A 21,948-nucleotide genomic window follows, 5' to 3' on the forward strand; every position below is an offset into this window, starting at 1 on the left:
AACAGGGAGATGTTGAACTGTCAAAGACTGCACGTCTCTCCGTAGCTCACCTGTACAGTCAGTTTATAGCTAACACTAATGTGTGTCAAAGGAATCAATGCGTTCAGTTTGTTTTGGCCAGATGAAAGATGCTGGATACGCGTTGAAGCAGCCTGCGCTCCGCTCACTGCGCCAGCATCGTGAATTATGATGAAATTATAACGCCTGAGCTGAGAGAGGAGAGCTTGTTTAGCCTGTTTGTCTGTTTGCACTGTATACAACGAGCTTCGCATCGTCTAAATTTCAGCTGATTGTTTTAGGGGCAGCTGTGCTCTCTGTGGTGTGGGTGCCGCACTTTGGATAAGGGACTCCTCTGAGTAAAACCCGCACGGCTCCCGCTGATCAAGGGAAAGTGGAGAGAGACACAGACGGTGCGTGATCATCACACCCCAAATTCAAAGAAAAATGTCACACATTGCAAAGTACTTACAGCATCTCCCTTCCACAGAGCTCCAAAACAGTGGTGCGAGATGACATTGCAACAGTCCCCTCTCTCCTGTGAGAAACCATGCAGCCTCTGATGGTGATCACTCTCACAAACACTGCACAACAGGAGAAAAAAAAACACCGAATCTGTGGCAATGAATTATTCCCACTGTGCCCAAAAACTGAGCAAAATCCCCCGTTTTAGCAAATCTCAAACGCGCAAGCTGCGAATAAAATCACTGTTGTAATCCAGTCTTCCTTGTGTGTGCGCCTACCGCTGACGCTCCACTGCAATCTCTGCTGGCCCCGCGCATTCTGGGGGCTCAACCTGCCTCTGTATGATTACAGCTCCCGGTATCCAGTTATTCCTGTCCCGGGCGAGGAGAGGAGCGCAGAACAGGGAAGAAGCAGGCGCAGCCGCGGGACGCACACGCGCATTCACTTCTATATTAGAGGCTCCGGTAGCCTTCAAACCGTGCTGAAGACCCGCTCCCAACGTCTCTCTCTCTGGTCGAACACGTGTATGTGTGACAGAGTGTACGGGTGTGCTGCATGTGCATGTAATTTCCCCGTTTTGTCTATGCTTATCTGCGTGGTTCTGCAGTGGCTGGATGGACGGACTGTCCGCTCCCTCTCTCCCCCTGCTCTCTGCGCTAAAGCTCCTTATGGCTCAGACAGACGTATACAGGCAAAGTTGAGCTAAATTAGAAACGATTCAGAAAATGTTCTCAGAGAGATCACCATCCCCGTTCTTACTGTTTGCAAAGAACACATCTCTCTGACACTGCCATTCATTCCTTTTGAGATGTTTACAACCCAACCGGAAAACAGCAAACCAGAATCTCTAAAAATACGCCAACCAGTGGCGCAAATAAATGGAATATTAAAACATTAAATGGCAAGTGAAAGTCAACAGTTCCACCATCAGCCACAAGGTTGGATTAGCTGGTTAAAACGTGGGTATACAACAGCAGCTGGTGAATGTGAAGCCACACCAATCTGCTAAATAAGAACAGTTTCAAAACACGACAGGCAACTGAACCAAATAAACCAGGATTCCTGATTCAGTTCATGTTTCACGGCGTCCTGCTACTAAAATGTCCACATCACTAAACCTGCAGGAGGATATGTGGCCTACCTGTCGAGTTCAACCAAAGTTTTCTGCGTTGTTGTCTGTAGAAGGTCATTATTGTTTAGTTTGCAAACTTAGTGGACAGTTGTCCAGGTTGTGTAGCAGTATAACTTGGAGTTCCTCTGCTAAGAGGAAATGCTCCGTGAATGCTGCTCAGTTCGCCATGTTGTTGCCCATAAAGTTAGAATATGCAGCAGGGTGGAGACTGTCAGTCTCTGTTTAAATGCTGAATCCATACAGCAGCTAATATACAGTGGTGTGAAAAAGTGTTGTACAGCAGCTAATATACATGTTGTTGGACCTCAACGGCCTATTTTCAAACATTACATACTTCCTGTCAACAATTTGCTCAAGTCACTAACTGAGGATTATTAAATGAGCTTTTATAATTTTTGCATCTATCTATCTATCTGTCTGTCTATCTATCTATCACTTAGCACCTTAGTAGGTTCAGACTTAACAGATCTCTACTTCTCAGTGAGTTGGGAACTGTCATTTGAATTTCCACGTCTCTGTATCATCTCTCCACTTGCCTTTTCTCTCTGATAAGAGGTGCATGGAGTTGGTGTTACAGGCAGTAAAACAGGATTCACAAATGAGTATACAGTCACAATTCACACCCGACTGAGCAAATAACTATCTGGAAAGATGCAGAGTAGAGTGCGCGTGTAAGTGTGTATGTTGTGTTTGGGGCTATTTTTCAGTGTGTGGATGTGCTACATGTCCAACCACTATTTTAGTCATAATTCTATTCATTCTGGTATTTACGGCTTCCTGTTTTTGCTCCATCTCTAACTCCTCTGTCATTACTGAGTCAGCCACTCCTCCCTAACCTGCAGTTACCCCAGTGTTCCTGCCATTCCCTGTCAACTCATCTCCCCTCGCCCACTTTTCAGCTGATGTCTGGCCCTGATCTGACACTTTTTCCTTCCCATCCACCCCTCTCTAACTCTTCTGTCATTTAAGAGCCACCAACTCTGTGCTCCCGAGGTGACCTTTGGGTGACCTTTGTTTGAACTGTTGTTGTTTGTTTGTTTTTTGAGTAAACTCTCATCATACCTTCATCTTCTTACCTTCTTCAGGGTCACTGAGCCTGATCATTTTAAGATTCATTATGGAGTAGTGATGCATCATGCAGACACACTTTCATCTGAGAATAAGAAACAAAGAAGTTTCAATCTAGCAGTGACCCTGTTAATGTACAAGAAAGACGTCTAGTAGTCCTACAAGGACAGGCTATATACGCCAACAAATTCCACAGCAAACCTGTAAGTAGCAAGGCTGTGATACAAATGGCACAAAATGTCACAAGGCTCATGCAGGTCACTAGGAACTCATAACTAGCTATCACCAAAAGATTAGAGTGTCCCCCTACAGAAGGATTATTATGATACCATCAATGATAAAATATAGTGTGCATGTAAGAAGGAGTGGAGGTTCACTGATATTTTGGGGCTGCTTTGCTGCTTCAGGCCCAGGATGTCTTTTCTGCGTGCATGGCATTATGAAATCTGAAGACTATGTACCCATGAATTCTGGGGTGCAATGTAGGGCCCGCAACGTAGGGCCCAGCACATAATTCCCAGTCATGTCACTGTAGGTGGATGTGGACATTCCTGTTTATACCTGGTGTGAAGGTGCTTTCTCAGTCTTACTGTTACACACTCTGCTGCAAACTGTTCCTGTGCAAATCAGTGGTCACGTTCCACTGAAGCCAGAAGGACAATGCCAGATGGCACCCTGGAGCCTTCATACTGGACACTTTCCAGACAGCTTGGCTGCACCTTCTTGTACATGAAAGTCACAGTCAGGAATGGCAGCATGGCACATCCTTATTGGAGTCCAGTGCCTAACCTAAATGCATTTGACAAAATGCCAAAACGCTAATGCAGCTCTCATAATCCATGCAGTAAGATCCAAGATTACAAGTGTAACAGTCACAACGTTTGCCAAAATCCACAAAACAGTTCTGTACCGGAAACAAATTCCTTGTGTGTGTAACATACTTGGCCAATAAAGGTGATTATCCTTATTATTATTAAAACTAACATAAACAGTAGAACATTACAGTGGAACTCAAATGATCTGCAATGGGATAAATGAAGTTCTGACCTTTTCCAACAGCAGAACTATTATAAGGAGAACATATTTTATGAACTGACGAAACTGTGGAAGCATATGTGTTGGCCCCTGTGGTGCCAGGACAAAAACATCTGCTCCTCTGCTTGTACCTGGAGTTGTCAAAATACTGTAGATTCGCAGCACTGGATATTACTGACTCATCAAACACAAGCTATTATTTTTTTCAAGCAGAGATACAACAACCGAACTCTGGTTCCCCTGCTTTACTTCTGTTTCTGGTTCTACATGGGCTCTACTCCTGTCCACAAGTATCCTCAGAGCTGTCTGCATTTCAGTGCGTTGTATCGGGGGGTTGGCCTGCACGTCCAGTACTCAGTACTGCAGTTGGCCTTCACTTCTATAACAGGGATCCTCTTGAACCATCGTGGAAAAATATTCAATTTCCAGTGCTGATCATCAAAAGTCTGGTTTGTATAACTTTTGGTTCTGACTCCAGCTACGAACGGACGAAGCTGGACAATCAGAGCAGTGAACGAGCTGGACTGAGTGTGTGTACGAGGAGGTAGACATCCTGGGCTGTCTGTGTAGGGGTGGGGTGAAGGATGGCAGCAAGGGGTGTGAAAAACACTCTCACACACACACACATCCTTGTTTTTGTCACTTACCGGGTCCCTACATAAACTTACCTTCATTTCCAGCAGACCTACCCAAACCTTAACCAAAGCAGACACTTGCTCTAATCGTACAGCCCATCGTTTTTGGAAAATTCGACAAACTATGTTGTGGGGACACAAAAATAGTAATTCATAGATTTTGGGCTGCACAAGTACAGAAAAACAAGGCCACACACACACACACACACACACACACACACCATGGCAACATAACAAATGGAGATCAATTAGTTTCCCTTACATTTCCTAATCTTTTTATTGAGAGTATAATTCAGAACTTTGTGTGGCTTTCCAGATTCAGTAATGTGATAATAGAAAGAAATTCTTCATCCCCCCCCCTCGGACTAGTGTGAACTAGAGACCACAGGTTGTGATTCTGAACATGCTCACACACAATGTGTCTATTTCTGTCTGACGACACAGAAGGATCGGTCCCTCACCTTCAGAATAGATTAGATTAGCAGCTGCCCACTGCAGCGGGTGTCTAAACTCATCTGACTTTCCAGTTGAGGCTCACCTGCTGCTGTTCTGGATGCAGAGTTTCTTTTTTGCCTTTATAACTACTGCTTCAACAGACAAACCTATTATATCACCACCCTACAAAACTGCTTCACACTAAACCTATGCAGGTGCTAAAGGAGGAAGCCTTTAAGGAAATGGTATGAGCAGCCAAATGTGGTTATCAAATTAAATGCTGATAGTGAATGTGTCACGGCACCATATAGATAGAGAACCTGGCTGGCTGACAGAAGACTGGCACCAGGCGACTGGCTGGTTTGAAAACTAGAGAGGTATGGGGACTTAGAGAGATGGGTGTGAGTCCATCTGCAAGGCTGGTTTTTCAAACACAAAGATATTTCTTTAATGGTCACAGGCAAAGTTGGTCTTTGAATGTGGCTTTGACCAGCTAATTTCAATAACACATGCAGAGCAGCTAACACATCAAGAAGCAAAAAAGCCTAAGGCTGATCAAATGGGTGATAAATTAAAATGGAATTTGTAGTAAATCCATTAACCAAAGGCTTAAATAAACACTGTTAGCAGGCACTGCTGCTTGAGGGCTGAGGTGCTTCTTATTGTTTCTGTGAATCTCTCATCTTGACCTTTACCTCTCATGTGAACAGACTGCAGCTGGTAATGCCTCTATAACAAACACACTTAACACAAGGACATGCACGCAGTTGGCATGCAAACAAAACACTTCAGCAGTGGAGTTTACCCTCCGTATTTCAACTGGTTATATCATATTCAACAGCACCATCTAGTGTGAAGTGAATAGATAAACTGGCTGATTTAACATTAGAACATTTAAAAGACTTTCTGCACAGTTTGTTTCCAGAGCCAAAGTTGCTCTTGCCTGTTTTGTTACGTGGGTATTTCCTTTGCACTATGAAACAGAACTGTCATTACATTTTAAACGTTCTTTTAAGCAGTATGCTCAATTTGGGCATTTTGGTGAAAGTTATAGGAGTTATAAGTTATACACTAAATTCTAACAAGTAAAGTTTACTTTAAAGATTTGAGGAAAGTGATGACTTGAAAAAATATTAAGCAAACAAACTTAACGGTGTCAAGTTGTGTGAAATGATTATGTTTAGAATGAGCGTGCACTATTTGAGTAAGCAAAACTTATTTAAAGTATTTAAAACACTTACTGTATCTCAGGATGTTATAAATTTAACAACAGTCAGTACAAAGGCAGCGTGCAAGGATTTGTGCCTCCAGTGGCTTTATTTAACTGTAAATGTCCAAATTCAATGCTAAACTTTATCATGGTTTGCATTGTTTTTAAATGTATTTAAAAAACATGATGTGATTTGATCAACATAAGAAACAAAGCAGACAGTGACTCAGGAAGTTTAAAAAAAATCTTGTATTTTTTTAATTGACAGGGAAACATCCTCCAGGACAACAGTTGGTCATCACACAATAATCAGCAACAATACAGAGTCCGACTGTGCGTCGAGCCTTTAAGTACCTCCCCTGTCCCCTCCCTTCTCTTTATGGGGAATAATGGAGGGCTTATTATTGCAGACATGTTGGCTCTCCTCTAACAGACAGAACACACCTCCCCCCATGCTTGTAAGGCTTCAGGGGTTTAGGGGTAGGGGTGCTTGGGTCAATCACTGAAGGGTTATAGAAAAAGAAAAGAAAGAAAACACAAGGCTTTTGATTCACCAAAGTCAGGTTCTATCACAGTTTGAACTTACTGTAATCTGGAGTTGTGGTAACACTTGTGTCATGTCAGGAGTGTGACTGGCTTCGCTGTGAGGCCGAACCAGCTCAGTGTCAACTCAGAAAACACAACCATCCTGATATGTCCTTGAGCATCAGCTTTGAAGCTACTCCTACATAAAATATACATCGGTTAATTAGTTTCACCATCACCAGAGTTCTACCATGTTTAGAGTAAGTGAGAAAAGGTTCACCTCAACATTAAATAACGCTGTTTCCAAACAAAACAGAACCAACTAGGTTCTCTCTATAAAACTGTATTAAGAGGAGCTCTGTCCTCATACAGCAAATAACCACCTAGCATTGCATTTGACAATAAAGATTAGGGTCACTTCAATCTGTATTTTATCAGATACCCATTAATCAGAGCCTAGTGCAAGTAGGTAGTTGGTCTAGAAATGGAAACATCTGAAAAAGAAAATATCAAAATCTCGAGAACATCCAGAAGATTTTCCCCCCAAAATGTTTTTCCTAAATCAGAACATGCAATAGTCAAAACTTTCCTCATAAACAGGATTTAAATACCGAGATCCAAAGATCAGTATATCATAAGAACAACTATGCAACCACTCTACCAAACTGTGTTGATTATTATGCTGTAGACTGGGGCAGTCTGCACTAAGTCAAGTAAGAGTGAGACTGAAAGAGGCAGTCTTCAAACTACTTAAAACCTCCCACTACTGACAATCGGTGCAGGTAGAGGACATGAAAGAGGACAAAGCAGTTGCACATTAACAGTGTGTCCAAGCATATAGTGTATAAAATCCATTATAAACCAGGGCAATGGTTAACTTTGCTGTTCAACATGTCACAATCCAACATCAGATGTGCTTCTATATGTTAGAACTGGAAGAAGAGTGCTATCAAACGATGAACAAGCTGACAGCTGTGTTCAACGGTGGCAATGTTTTTCAGTGTGTGGTTTCGTTGTCCAAGAGCTTTTCACTTTCACCTGAACCCACAGCAGCACCACTGTTGAATGTGTCTCCACGCAAGGACACAGTCACAGGCCTGCGCTGTAGTACAAACAGGGCCTGTGGCAAAACGAAGCCAACGTACAATCGTTTCTTTCATTTCTTTTGCTTTTTTTCCTTATGCTCTGTATCTCAGATTTTGCTCTGTACATGCACACTGCTTGGGAGATGTAAAGCTAATGAGAGTGTAGAAGGAGAATGATAATCTGAAGATGATAATCATTATCATGGATGATCTTTGCATTCATCCACAAACTCCTTTGGGCTTTTAATGCCGATTTCAGATGGATTTACTGTAAGACCAACTGTGTATCTGAAAAATAAATAGAAAAGTCTTTTGTCCTCTGACTTATTACCAACCTGCAGACCCCCTGCCGCCCATTTAATTGTTTGGTTGGCAATACCTATAAGGACAGACTGTTTTATCCATTGCACAAACATGAAAAAATAAACCTATAGTGATAATGATACAGCATCATAGCACTTTGGTTTTCACACAGACTACATAGGACTTGTGTATGTTACATGCTGATCAGAAAAAATAGAAACAACATCCCAGCCAGCTGCCTTGCAAAGGGAAATCAGAACCAAGTAGCTTAAAAGCATGCTTCCTATGTGCCTGTGCCAAACCAAACCGTGCACAAAAGAGAACAAAATACATATTGTGCTGTACTGGAATACATGTATGGCTTGGTAAGAAAACATTCAGCCACTGGAAGAAAAACACTTGCTATACTTTGCCATCCACACCTCAGACGTTTGCATGATTTCAGTTGTGGATAATAACGCACCATAACTGACATGATGTGGTGTGTTTGACGTTAGGGATTAAAAAAAAAAGGAGAGGGGTGAATGGCGTACCGAGCCCTCAGCAGAGATGCACATCACTCTCCTGCTTATAATAACACCAATCAGTGGGTGGGCCCTGAGCTTTTGGAGAAATACACAGTACCTACTGATGCCAGCCACACCCATGCCACTGCAGCCACGCACGGTGGGCAAGTACCTATAGTAGCATGAACAAAGGAGATAGAAATACTTTCAATCATCATATAAAATGGATCTATATCATATATAGTACTTCTACAGTATGTATGAACACAAGAGTGTGGTGAGGATGTTACTATATTTTCCCACAAGTATATATTATTATTGCACTCTGGCTACACATTTAAGTTAAATTAGTTTGGTTGTCTTTAGATGTACATAAACACCAAGTGGTATCAGAGCTGATCCAGCTTGAAAACAGTTGTGGAAAGAGGCTTAGTGATGCCATGTCACCATTTCTTCAATGAAAAGAATGCTGGATTTTGTTCCTGATGTTATACTGTCTCATAGCCAGCAGCCTATGGGCATATTTAGCTGTCTGCAAATTGTTTTTTTTTTTTTTTTTTTTCACCCTCAAAACTCTTTTTTGTTTTTTTTTTGCATATTTAGCTGTCTGCAAATTGTTTTTGTTTTTTTTTTTAACATCACTAAAACTCATTTTTGATTCTTTTGGAATAATGGCCAAATCTCGATTTAAATTTGTGAAGAGACAGCACACAGGTTTAGCTGTTAGCCCACAGCATGTAGACACAAATTTAAACTCTGCACTGTCTGCAGAGCCTATGTGGCCAAATGGCTTTAATGAATTTGGCTTGCATCACTGAGCTCACCACTTGAGACTGTTATTTGGACACCGGATACACATACACAGAAATCTGAGACAAAGCTACAGAAACACATCACACCCCTGTTCTCCTCTTTCTTTTTCAAGATAGAAAAATAAAATCCTGCCCGCTCTAACGAGAGGAGCGTTGATCTCCTCCGCTGCTCCCTCGGTTTTGAAAAGAAACATTCATTCACAAGAGGACAACAGAGGAAAAACAAGCAACTTGAAATTTAAATCCAAATTTATGTGCAAAAACATTTTAATCTCTATAAAAATATGTGCATATGGATAGAGCTATTTTAATCTCACCAAATACAGTATTTTCCTTTATTTACACTGCACAGATACACAGATAAACATACACAACAGCTCTGCCCTGCTCCCCCTCTCTGTCACTGTGGGTGTAAGAACAACATGGCGAACTTCCATGACAGCAGATTTGACGATACTCGCACACATGAAAATGCACACGCTCCCTCACACAGGCTTTGCTGCTCTGATCAATGTGATCGAAGAGCAGAGGAGGGGTGAGCAGAACCTCTGCAGAAAACCTGAAGTTGCATATCCCACAATTTCCCCCATGCTCGCATTTCACAAACCACTTCCTGTGAAGGTCAGAGGTTATCAGCCAGACGCTGCTTCCTGATTGGCTCGCATGGGCAGGGGACAGTGTGTCAAAAAAAACTTTGGCTACAGATTTAGGTGGCTTTAGTCCTAGTGTGTTGTTAGCATTAGTCCAAACACACCATGTACAGTGAGTACTGTTTGACTGGTACTACCTCGGTGGATTTGCTGTCCTATGAGCTGGGTTCTGGAAATGGATCCATTGTCTTTTAATCTGGGACAGGAATGTACCAGCACCTCTCTGGAAAGAGTAATCAATGTCTTTTTAGTATTTATCAAAACAGAAACAAATCCATCTCCCACTAAATTTTTCTCTTTCATCCTCTTCTCAGCACCAGTGTCTGCCGAGGTTGGCCGAGGACACGCTGCTCCAGCTTCAGAGATTTTGCACCAAATAACTGACTTCCTGAAGGCAATGCTCAATGTTCACTGGGCGGTCCTCCGGTTCTTTGCATTGAATCCCGCACCGCTTACCAGTCTGCTGTCAAAAGGGGAAGAGCATGTGGCTGTATCAGTGTCTGATAGGCCAGCTGACAGGCCACCCATGTATATGGACTGTGGTTGGTCAAAGGTTAACTGGGGCAGGGGAATGAAGTCCCCTGTGAGAGTTGAATGCCTTGCAGCTGGGGAGAGGGAGTGTGTCTGTGAGAAAGGCATAGCATTTGGAAAAAGAGGTGCATGAGGCTGGATAAAGATGTTTGGGCTTATGGGGATGTGCGGATGTGTAGGTGTGGATGGGTGCGGTGGAGTGTATGACTGAGTATGTGTCGGCGTAGATGCCCGCGAGGGTGTCAGTGTGTGTGTTGGTGAGTGTGCTTGCAGCGGTACAGGGATCGGTGTTAGCACTGTGTACACTGGAGAGAGCTGCTGTGCATCTCCCAAGACGTCTTGTGTGTTTGACTGTGAGTGCGGTGTCAAGTCATAGGAGGGCGTCCTGTGTCTCAGCATCATGCTGCAATCAGCAAGTTTTGGGGGTGAGGTGATTTGGGGTTGTTCCCTGTCTGAGGGGGGGTGGATGGATATACAGGGAGGACTCATCTTCTTCTTTCTGTGACCACCCCCAACTGACTGCACCCTCACTGGACCACTCTTTTCTGACCGGTGGGACTCCTGTGTAAAGTGGTGCTCATCACTGGTGATATCAGCCTGTGGGAGGCAGACCTCAATGGAATGGCGACGCTGATCATCAGGGTAACAAGCAGACAATGATGACAACTTGTCCAGGAAGACCTGGTTGTCTGCACTAATGCCCTTCCTAAAGTCACAGTCCTTCAGCCCCAACCCCAGCAAACTGAGCGTGCTCTTTGAGGAGGAAGGTGGTAGTGGGGGAAGAGGAGAGGAGGAGGTGGAGTGGGAGTCTCGAGTGTACGGGGATGTGTAAGGGGAGAGGGAGTGGCTGCAGCTACCCTTCCCTTTGCTCTCCTGCTGTCCTCCCTCCACATCTTCCCACCTGCGGCAGGCTGAACTGGTTATGTGATACACCTCCTCGTCGGCCGGGTCGCAGAGGGAGGCAGCAGAGGGCGGCCTAGGTCTCCGAAGACTGGGGGGGCGCAAGGGGAGACGGGGTGAGGGAGGTGGAGGCGGGAGAAGAAATAAAGGCGAGGATGGTGGAGAAGGCAGAGGAGAGGGAGAGTGGGGAAGGAAGATGGGGGAGCAGGGTGGGATGGAGAGGGCTGAGGGGGAGGAGGGAGGAGGAGGAGGCAGGGGAGATGGGGAGAGGACTCCACCAAATCCACTTTAACTGTCACCTGCAACAAAACACCACCACAGCACTTCCTGTCAACACATCGAAGTGCCCGTTAACCTACTAATATGTGTGTGTTTGAATGTAGACAGCTGTTACCTGTCTGTGCACGGCGCGTGGGGAGGGACTGGGTGTGGGCGGGGCAATGCGGGGAAGGCTGATCGTCGGAGGAGACCGAGGGTGAACAGGGGAAATGTCTGGTACCTGCAGCAGAGAGCGGCTCTCGCATGGCTGAGAGTGAACCGATGTCACTGAGCCTGAAGGTACAAACGTAATGTGACTGAATCACAGACACGAAACAGCAGCGTGGACACTCTCAATGCAAACACGTGCATTTTTTTCTAGAAAACATGCATATATTGGGCATATACATTCATATTCCTGCTACTCTGAAATAATCTCCAATCATTATATTTGAGGAATCAACACAAAAAAGGATCATACTGCTAACATTTTATCTTGATAGCATATTTGGATTTAAGCAACAAGAATGATTTAAATAAACATTCAGTTCAGTTTGAATTTAACTCATTTTTGCTGGTTATTTAGGATTTCTTCAAATCTGCTATCAAAATAAAGTGTTCATCAGCACATATTTGTTCATCAAAACCTAAATATTGCCTGTAGCAGTGAGCTGAATGTCTGGGGTTCATACAATATAGTAAGGACAGTTTTCTGAATATGAGATTCTGCACTAGATCCTGGTTACATCAAATGTTCCATGTGCCAAGGAACAATAACAGCACTCAAGACCAAAGTGTAACTGATAATTCTTGTTTACAAGTTAAAATACAAAGGTGCCTTCAAAGAAATGAGGAGAAAACAAGTGCATTAAAAGGTTCAATCGAAGCTCAGTAACTGCTGGGACATTGTGTAACCAGGGTCTTGGGCATTCTGCACCACACAGGTCCAGTACACCTGTGAGTTCAGATGCAATAAAAGTAAAACATGTTAAATCTTTAAAATGTTGATTTTAAGTCGGTACTCTTAGCCCAAGCTGTAAAGCCACTTGATTATAAATCTGTCACTTTAAATCCTAAAAAACAAACAATAGAGCAATAAAGCATCACAGTTGGAGTGAGTACAATTCTCATACAGCGGCTGTTTTTTGACTTTGCAGCTTGGCCATGAAGCCATCCATAAATCTAGCTGAGAACTGAGCCATTCCGTAGCTGAGCAGATGAGTCTGTGTGAAGGTTGCAGAGATTCACATTGATCAGCTCATCCACTACAGTCAGTACCTTGGGACAGAGCTGAGCTTGTCCACAGCCTGGCCACAATATGCCATTAGACTCTGACTGTTGGTAAAACAATGCTTGTCAGTGTGTAGAGTTGTGTTGACAGCAGGTTTATTCTGGTTTTACTTAGACCATTTACAGACACAAGATGTTGCTTCTTGAACTGATTTTAAATCATAAATGGGTGCAGATTTGGAATAAGCTTCTGTCATTCAATCCCATACTTCCAAATATTTCAGTACTCTAAAATACATTTCACATTGAAAATCTCAACTAGAGTCAAAGGGGATAAAAGAGTCCAAACAAGCTAACATACTGCTGCTACAGCCCCTCTTTTCAGTTAGCTGGCTTTGCTTTAAAGGTGCAGGATGTGAGATCTACTGACATCTAGTGGTGAGGTTGCAGAGTGGAACATTCAGCAAAGCTTCCATAAGCCCTAACAGCTGTTTCACAGCAATTACTGTAAATATAGGACAAATTGTGCACTCAGAAAACAAGAGCAGCTCACGTGACCAAGCAAAAGCTAACAGCAGCTCACCTGACTGGCTGAATACACATTAAGATGTGGAATAATAGCATTTTATTCATTAGGTTTATTAGTAAACACTCAGCCAGTCTTTAAACATCGCTCCAAGCACTCATACCATAATTACATATTGCTCCAAGCACTCATACCATAATTACATGAAAAGAAGTGCAACAAAAGTCAAACAGCAGCTGGCTTGACCAGGTTTTTGCAATCGACGGCTCACTTGACCGCAGTTAATGTTATCCTGTTTCTTCGTGTCTTTGCTTTTTTGATGACGGGGATTCACACTGTCTTCCCTTTTCTTGTGTTAAAGTTTATGATCTATTTACCAAATTATAGCTCTTAAACTCACAACAATGCTTCCTCTTGTTTCTAATGTTACTTTTTCTTCATCTTCCAACGGTCTCCAAATCAAAGCTGCTACTTCAACACGAAAATCATGCCAGTGTGTGGTTTGTCCCTTCTGGGCTACTGTAAAAAACATGGCTGCCTCAATGACAGGAGACCCGCTCCTGTGTAGATATAAAAGGCTCCTTCTAAGATAAAGAAAATGCCACGATTCTTATTTTCTGGTGATTGCACATTAATGAAAACATAACTATACATACTATAGCCAATTTGTGCTAATAAATCCTTCTAGATGTTACAAACTGCACCTTTAAAGAAATGATTTTAGTTTGGTGCCAGAGACATGTATCATGGAACAATGTTTAGTTTCATGGTTAGTAGCTGTGTCTGTTAGAAGACTGTCACAAAGACAGAGCACCAAAACTTCATGTTGCCAAAGACATTGTAAAATCATATTTAATATTTAAATACTAAACAGATATGTTACCTGAATGCTGGTGCTGGGGACTGACATCCACCTCCTCCAGAGGATAGGGGGCGCTGGCGGGCCGTACAGGCCGGAACATGTAGCTATCGTTAGGCAGAGAGTGCACCCTGGATACAGACATCTTACTAGATGACAGCAGGTCCTGGTCTTCACACTGCTTCTGTTCCTCCTGCAGGGGGAGACAGAGACCATACAGCTCAAATGCTGACTTGCTCTCTACATCCTGTTATATCTAGTAACACTACATTCTGCAGTACACACAGTTTTACAATAAATTATTTAAATGAAAGGATGTATTCAGAATCATGTACACATGATTTTTTTTCCATTTCACCCATACTTAGACTTTCATTGTAGTTTCAGGGTCATACAAGCTTCATGACTGACCAGTGAGCAAGGTAAGGATCTTCCTACCTGTCCAGGTGAATGTGGACATGGCCCAATATAGGTTCCATCCTCTGAGCTGTTGGTGGAGCTTGTGCTTAATCTGTGTTGTCTCTCCTCAGCCATTTCCAGGGCAATCTCTGCATCCATCTCTGCATCCTCTTTGGCATCCTGCAAAAATAAATGTAATATTACTGAATAATTAATTTTTACAATAAATGATGAAAAAAACACTCAATTTCAGTCCAAAAGAGGCAAAATTGTAACGATACAGTAACTGCTACCTGCATGCCATGAGACAAGGCAGGTTCACATTTTCCCAGCACACCTAAATATGTCTGCATCTGTGCACCCTCAGCATTTTTAGGTACTTTACCTTGTTGCTTTCTTCTAGATGCTTCATCAGAACAGCCACCACCACATTGACCAGCACAAATTGGGCCATGAGCACAAAGGTGACAAAGTATATTGGAGAGACCCAGGGCAGATAGGAAAGACAGTTGTTGTCACCTTGACGACACTCCCTTAATGTATCCTTAGTAGACAAGGGGAAAGATTAGGCAGCAAAGAGGGATAGAAAACAAAAAAGAGAAATGGGGGCCAGGGAAACAAAGTCCAGAAGGAGAAAGAGTGGTACACAGAGATGACCAGTTATTACAGGAAACTGAACAACTGTCTATCCTGCAGGGCAGAGGTGACATTACAAAATCTTGACTAAACATGATAATTTAAACTCATTAACAAATTTAGAAGGGTGGATTTAGAGGAAAATGTTGAAGAAAATGGCAAATATACAGTGTGTTTCACTAGCAGGTACCTGCCCTCACAACCTACAAATGGAAGCATAAGGATAAGGAATGCTTGTGTCTGCTGGGTTGCTTGTGCATTTGATGGTTTTGGGGAAGGTTAAAATGGTCCAGAACACTCTTGGGCACTGGCAGACCCCCACCAGGCATAGAGGGGGGTAGGGGGGTTAAAGTTAGGGTTAAGCACTTAGTTGATGGTTAAGGATAGGGTAAAGGGCTAGGAAAGGCATTATGTCATTGCGTGTCCTCACAAAGATAAAAGTGTGTTCATACTTTCATTATCCCATTCCAGTTGTCCCCAGTGGACACTCGAAACAGCGTGAGGAAGGCCATCCCGAAATGCTGAAAGGTTGCGTGACGACTCAGGCCATCACACGGGTTGTCATCATTGCACTCTAATAACACACAAATATACAAATATAGACATTAATTTCACTGCACTGCAGATGTGGATAAAAGTAAAAATACCAGGAACAGAGTGAGCCTGTGAACACAGAAACAGATGAGGTGCTAAGGGGTGTGTCCCTGTGGAGCAGAGCAGACAACCGTCTTCTGGAGGACAGAGTAAATCTCTATCAGTGTCAGGGTCAATTTGAGAGGAAGCCACCAGATTATATCTTCCTTTGTGTTGAATCCTAGGTCACATTAACAGGAAGCCAGACTCCTTGGAGAATTGACTAACTTGTTTCTTAGTCTAGGACCAGTCACTGGGAGGAAATGAGCAGGGCACCTTTCAATAAAAATAAACAAAATCAAATTTACTTATAATGCTCTTTTAATGTAGGATTGAACTACAGCATGTCTGAAAGAAATGATGAGACAAAATCAAGGTACAACAAATAAAAACTGGGTTATACAAAATATAACCAACCAACCAAATAAAACCAGTGCGATTAAGCATTTAATTGTAAAGCTAAAACTGTAACAGCAGCTCCTCCGGTAGGTAAAAATAGAATCCTCTCCCTGAGTCTGAGTCATGGCCCAGCAGCAAAAGGAAAGCAGTGGAAATTGGGATTTATCTGGACATTAATTAGATTTAAATTCAGATTTCAAATGAAAGATTTTCAATATCAGCAGCTTGAACCTAAAAATGTCAGTATTATCACTCAAACCCTGGTTCCATCCTCTTCCCATCTCCATCCTATATTTCTCGCTTATGCTCTATTCTCATCTGTTCAGCCTAAGGCAGACCGGAAAAGAGCCAAGGCTCGCAGAGCGCCAACACACAGGATCACCCACGTCCTGGGTTTCCCGATGGAATTTCAAATCTCACGCTGTCTTTGTTTGAAGTCAGGTGGTTTTGTTAAAAAATCTATTTGTTCTGATTTTAAAACCTTGTGAGGACTGAAAGCAGGATGAAGCTTTATCAAAACACTTAAGTGCACTGCTGTACCACACTAACCCCCAAAATGCTCTTACAAGTACAGGCCTTTATTACTTTATAGCTCCTTGCTTTATATTCCCTGTCACCTCACAAATGATTACAGACATCAGCCCTCTGATGGAAAAAGTTCCCTTCTGAAAACCTTTCACAGGAAATATACAGCATAAAGAGCAGCAAAGAGACATGTTTGGGATGTTGTTGTGACATTGTTTAGTGTAAAATTCAGTAGGTGGTCATCGCTGCAAATTCCCAGAAACCTACAGAGGCTTCAAAATGTCCATAATAAGACAAGGAGCCAGAAGAAAGCCCTGACACTGTAACCACCAGTGATGACAGCAATGATGGTCATGAACATGACTGTGCAAGTATGCAAGATGCAAAGTAACAGTGTTTCCTGATCCTCACCAAGTTGTACTGCAATATTCTCCACCACAAGCCTGTACCAAAATAGAGTTCACTCCCTCAGCTTCGCAAGCCTTAAAACAGCCTTTAAAACAAGCCACACAGAGTGAAAAGAAGGCGTTCAACACATCCAAAGCTTTTGTCAGCAGCTATGAAAAAAACCCCAAATCATAGCAATAAATGAAGAGGGATTTTCACTCTATGAAATTAAAAAAAAAACAAGACGTCCCTTAATTTACCCCGTGTGAGGAACAGGCTCATAAAAACATTCACAGAAAGCAGCCCCTTCACCATGAAGCTGTTTTCAACTCATCCCAGATGCCTTTTTGCTAATCCTTTGTTGCAATCTCATACAAAATGACTTGGATGAAGCAATATGTAAATAAATGTGATCATGCAAATATAATGTTTGCATGTTAGAAACGGGCCTGTGATGTGAGAATGGCAGAGAAAGACACATGAAGACAGATTGGGGTCGAGAGCGAGGATTCAACAGAGACAGTTAAGGCATGAAAACTGACTGTGCTAGTAATGAGTGGATTCAAGAACCTTTACAGCTGAAGCGTGTAGTCTGTGGTGTATGTGTGTGTACTGACCCAGTTTGCCAAAGAGCTCCACTCCCAGTGCAGCGTAGATGAAGAAAAGAAGCATGAAGAGGAGACCAAGATTCCCCACCTGGAAGCAAAATACATGTAAAATCATTCTGCACATGAAACCATATGAAACTTCATGGAATAGTAGTCATTAGGATTTATTTCATTACCTTAATGTCTTTATTACCTTTTGCCACTCATTAATCACACAACACAAATGAAATGGACATCTTTATAAAAGTGTCTTGCTTCTTAATGAACTAGATACACTGTAAATATACCTGGTAATAAACCAGGTATTATCTTAAACTCGGTCCTTATACTAATAACATTAGGTCACACGTTGAGAGCTGCTCCTGTTTATGCTCAGCATGGTGCATACTGGGCATTTTGGGGCAGGGTTGCTTGCTAAGAGGGATATTCAAAGCTTAAGTGCACCTTTATTGTTACACTGGAAAACTAACCTGATTAACTGAAAACAATTAGTGAAATAGATTTTAAAATGTTTTAAAGGCAGACACGTTTTCTGCATTTCTGCCAGTGAGAAATCACTGAGAGCTTTGAAAGTCTAAATTACTGGCACACACTTGCAGCTCAGGACACTGATGGTGAACCTCGAGTGCTATAAAAACCAGTCATCATGAAGGACTGGATGCAGACCCTGTGAACTGTGCATCACACAGTCAGAAGCTTCCCAGCATGTTGGCTTTCATCCACCTCCTTAAATCTGCTCTTGTGCACTCTGTGCCCTGATGGTTATATCTGAACACTTGACATTTAGAAACTAGCAGAACAATGGCATCAGCCACTAAATGTGCCTCATAATCATTGGTGGAGCTGCTCTTTGACATTAAGAATTGTGACAGGAAACAGGAGAGAGTCCCGAGATACTCGGACATAGTCATTCTTTAAAAGGACTACACTGTTAAAAACTGTTTAAAAGACAGCACAGCTCATGAGTTAAGATCTAATCCACACAAAAATGTTGTGACTGAGCATCTGTTTGAATTGATCAATTAACTGATTTCCTTGAATCGTTCATGCGTGCAGCTGCACCATCTAATTTTACTGTGTTTTACAGACTAGGGCTATCTGTTCAGAAGAAAAGTTCCACAATGACGCCTATATTCATAAAATAAAAATAAAATCACTTTTTGGTGTTCAAGACCCTGCAGGCTGTATGTTTACCTGTGGCAGCGCTTGCATGACAGTATCCAGCAGAGCTCTCATCCCTGTGGCCATCTTCAGAAGTTTTAACACTGCAGAGAGATAAACAGCTAGCTGGTTTCAGTTGGCCCGTGTGCTGCAGAATTTACAACGGCACAGCACAATACCAGGCTAACGTGTGTTTTGTGATTGTATACAAGCTAATCAGATACAGATTCAGTGTGTGTGTGTGTGTGTGTCTACCTCGTGCTATTCTGAGTACTCTCATGATTCTGATGATGGTGGGGTTTATGGGCAGTGCTGCATTCATTTTCAGCTCCTCGAGGGTGATGCCCATGATAGACAATGCCACTATAGCTACATCCAGCTGATTCCATCTAAACATACATGAAAAATATTGTATTTTAGCTGAATATAAAACAAACAAATTACCTGGTGTTACTCGAGTCTAGCAATGCAGAGTACATATAAAAACCTGTAATGAACAACTCTTCATTAACTCAGAGTTCTGACACTAGTGGGTGATATCAAGTGATGATGGTAATTTCATGGATGGGGGTAATAAAATAAACAGCATTTCTCTGTAAATGTAACTATGAGTTAGCTTAAAAAAAAGAACTGCAGTATAGGAATGGCAGACATGGTGCTATCTGGCTGTTTAGATCAGTGGGTAGCCCAGCCACTAATCTCTAAGGCAGGGAAACACATGGTTTACCTGCGATAAAGCTCCAGCAGGGAACCCAGAGACAAATGAATAAACTCACCAATAAATCCCTTGAACTCAGAGCACCAACAACAAGCATGCACATAGGCATAAAATCAGAGAGCTGTACATGTATTCATGGAGCCAGAATTAGTAGTTTACACAACACTGTATATTGCAATTAGGAAATGATGACATATAGTCAATGAATAATAACTATTCAGTTTTACAGCGGTGTGTACATCCTGCAATAACAAACATTTATCTCACTGTGTTACCTGTCTTTGAAGAACCTCTGTATCCCGAATGCCATAAGTTTGAGCAGGGCCTCGATGACGAAGATGATCGTAAACACGTAGTTACAGTACTTCAAAACGTCTTCTAAATACTGAACACACAGACAAACACTCATTTTGTAAACACCCAGCAGACTACATGCTTATTAAACTGCTTAAGAAATGGAGAAATAAGAGCTGTAGCGTAAAATAAAGTTAGGAAGTTTGTGGTATCTTTCTATTTTATTTTTAAAAATGTGTCACAAAAAAAACTTGTCTGCCGAATGCAAACAGCAACATCAACAGCCAAGGAGGTTAAGGTGGTAATACGGCTCTAGAAGACCAATGTTATTGTGTGTGTGTGTGTGTGTGCACGCTACCTGTGGCTGGTCGTAGTGCTCAATGCTCATGGTGAAGACGTTGATGCAGATGATGAAGGTGATAAAGAGGTCCAGGTAGTGGCTGGTGCACAGTGTGTGGATGGACAGACGCAAGGGAGAGTAGTCCGCATAATAAGGCCTCTGCTTCGCCTCTGGATCAAACAAACAAACACAAGGAGAGACAAAAATATGCAACAGTCAAAACACAAAGAAAGACTAATCGAGTGCAAGTGTGAGGAACTGCACCCTGAATTTTGAATATTACGTGTATCCAGTGGTGTGCACAAGGATGAGGAGGGTCATGGGGCGTGACCATCACTGCCCTTATGTTCAGGATGACAACTTGTTGTATGCCTTCTTTAAACCAAGAGAAGTACCTTGTTTAACTCCACTGAATTATCTTTCCAAGCACCACTCTGTGCTGATCTTAACCCTGCTCACAGTGGTGGCGCCCCAGCCCCTTAGACAGTCTGTGCACACCACTGCCTGTGTGGTACTGTATGTTCAAACAGGAAAGGACATCAGAGTCACAGTTAGGCTATGTTATATTTAAGTTGATCAAATGCTAAGATAAGCTCCAGCCTGGGTACATAAAGCGTCACCTGGTTTTGTGTTTGGTAAGTTATGTAGTATGAAGGAAGGGTTGGAGGTAACACTGTAAAATACCAGGTCTGGGAAGTTCTGGTAGCTTTTCCAAGGCATTTCTGCTAGTTTAAATGATTCTCCTACTCCTGTACTGGACTGAAAGAAGTACCAGTCCAAAAAATTGTGCAGATTTAACGGGAGTACGTCTTCAAGATCCAATGCCTCTCTAACAATTTCACTCTTGCCAGAGTATGGAGGCCTCTGCTATGTATTCAGACCACTATGGGAGAGTCAAAGTCTCTATTAAAACCCTTTCAGACTATACTTTTTGATATGTGTGTTGCACCTTCTTATAAGGCTACCGTGAGGTGCATTATAGACTTTGAATGGTACACGTTTAAGTACCGGTGTACTCGTGAAGAAACTTCAGAGGTGGCCAAATCTAGCAATACCTGATGCTTATTAAAAGGTTCTCGAAATCCTGTAAACATACAGTATGTAACTGTGTTTCTGACCATGTACTTGTCCACATTGATCCTTTTGAGTGTATCTGTGTGTGTGTAGGTGCATGCATATGTCACCTTCCCATGTACACCGTGTACTGTATGCACTGCATGCTTACATGCCTTTAATGTAACATCAAGGGTCGACGGGGGCTGCACGGGGTATGTTCAACAACACAACTGTTCACAAAGTAGATCAATTATTAATTGCATGTTTCTAAGTAAGTTCTCTTTGATTCAGTATCTGCTTCTTGTGAATCTGAATGAATCAGCACAGCTTTAAAATCAAACTAACTTTTAGTTTTAGAACATGACCGTGATGTTGAACAAACACTAAGGCCATTTTCCTCTCTCTTGGTATTACTACAGTCATTTTAATCCCTCAGAAAATTCTTTGTATCTCACTTTTTGTTTTTCAGCTCAATGAGTTGGTTTGGATTGATTGTATGGCCAAACACTGTAGCTAAAGGTGCAGTGTGTCAGATGCATAATAATGTTTTCATTAATGTGTAATCACCAGAAAATAAGAATCCTTGCTTTTTCTTTAGCTTAGAATGAACCATTTCTATCTACATAGGAG

General features: G+C 42.3%; 2 protein-coding genes across 3 annotated transcripts in view; both read right to left on the reverse strand.

Annotated features, from left to right (window-relative positions):
* The window catches only part of grin2aa (glutamate receptor, ionotropic, N-methyl D-aspartate 2A, a), a 136,004-nt gene extending 134,874 nt beyond the window's left edge, over window positions 1-1,130 (reverse strand). The window contains exons 1-2 of one of the 2 annotated variants that reach the window (XM_020597863.1): window positions 741-1,130; window positions 470-581 (exon numbers count right to left, since the gene is read on the reverse strand). The gene's annotated coding sequence lies outside the window, so the exon portion shown is untranslated. Of the gene's footprint in view, window positions 1-469 lie in introns of both variants that reach the window. The other variant, XR_002274740.1, reaches the window with a different exon arrangement.
* Window positions 1,131-10,266: 9,136 nt separating this feature from the next.
* The window catches only part of cacna1ha (calcium channel, voltage-dependent, T type, alpha 1H subunit a), a 148,670-nt gene continuing 136,988 nt past the window's right edge, over window positions 10,267-21,948 (reverse strand). The window contains 12 exon segments of the mRNA XM_020597813.1: window positions 10,267-11,380; window positions 11,563-11,588; window positions 11,684-11,841; window positions 14,187-14,355; window positions 14,601-14,741; window positions 14,947-15,105; window positions 15,650-15,771; window positions 17,759-17,837; window positions 18,944-19,014; window positions 19,166-19,299; window positions 19,904-20,013; window positions 20,281-20,432. Coding sequence (XP_020453469.1) covers window positions 10,267-11,380; window positions 11,563-11,588; window positions 11,684-11,841; window positions 14,187-14,355; window positions 14,601-14,741; window positions 14,947-15,105; window positions 15,650-15,771; window positions 17,759-17,837; window positions 18,944-19,014; window positions 19,166-19,299; window positions 19,904-20,013; window positions 20,281-20,432 — 2,435 coding nt within the window.

The sequence above is a fragment of the Monopterus albus genome, unplaced genomic scaffold (genome assembly GCF_001952655.1).
Source record: "Monopterus albus unplaced genomic scaffold, M_albus_1.0 scaffold35.1, whole genome shotgun sequence".
Classification (NCBI taxonomy): domain Eukaryota; kingdom Metazoa; phylum Chordata; class Actinopteri; order Synbranchiformes; family Synbranchidae; genus Monopterus; species Monopterus albus.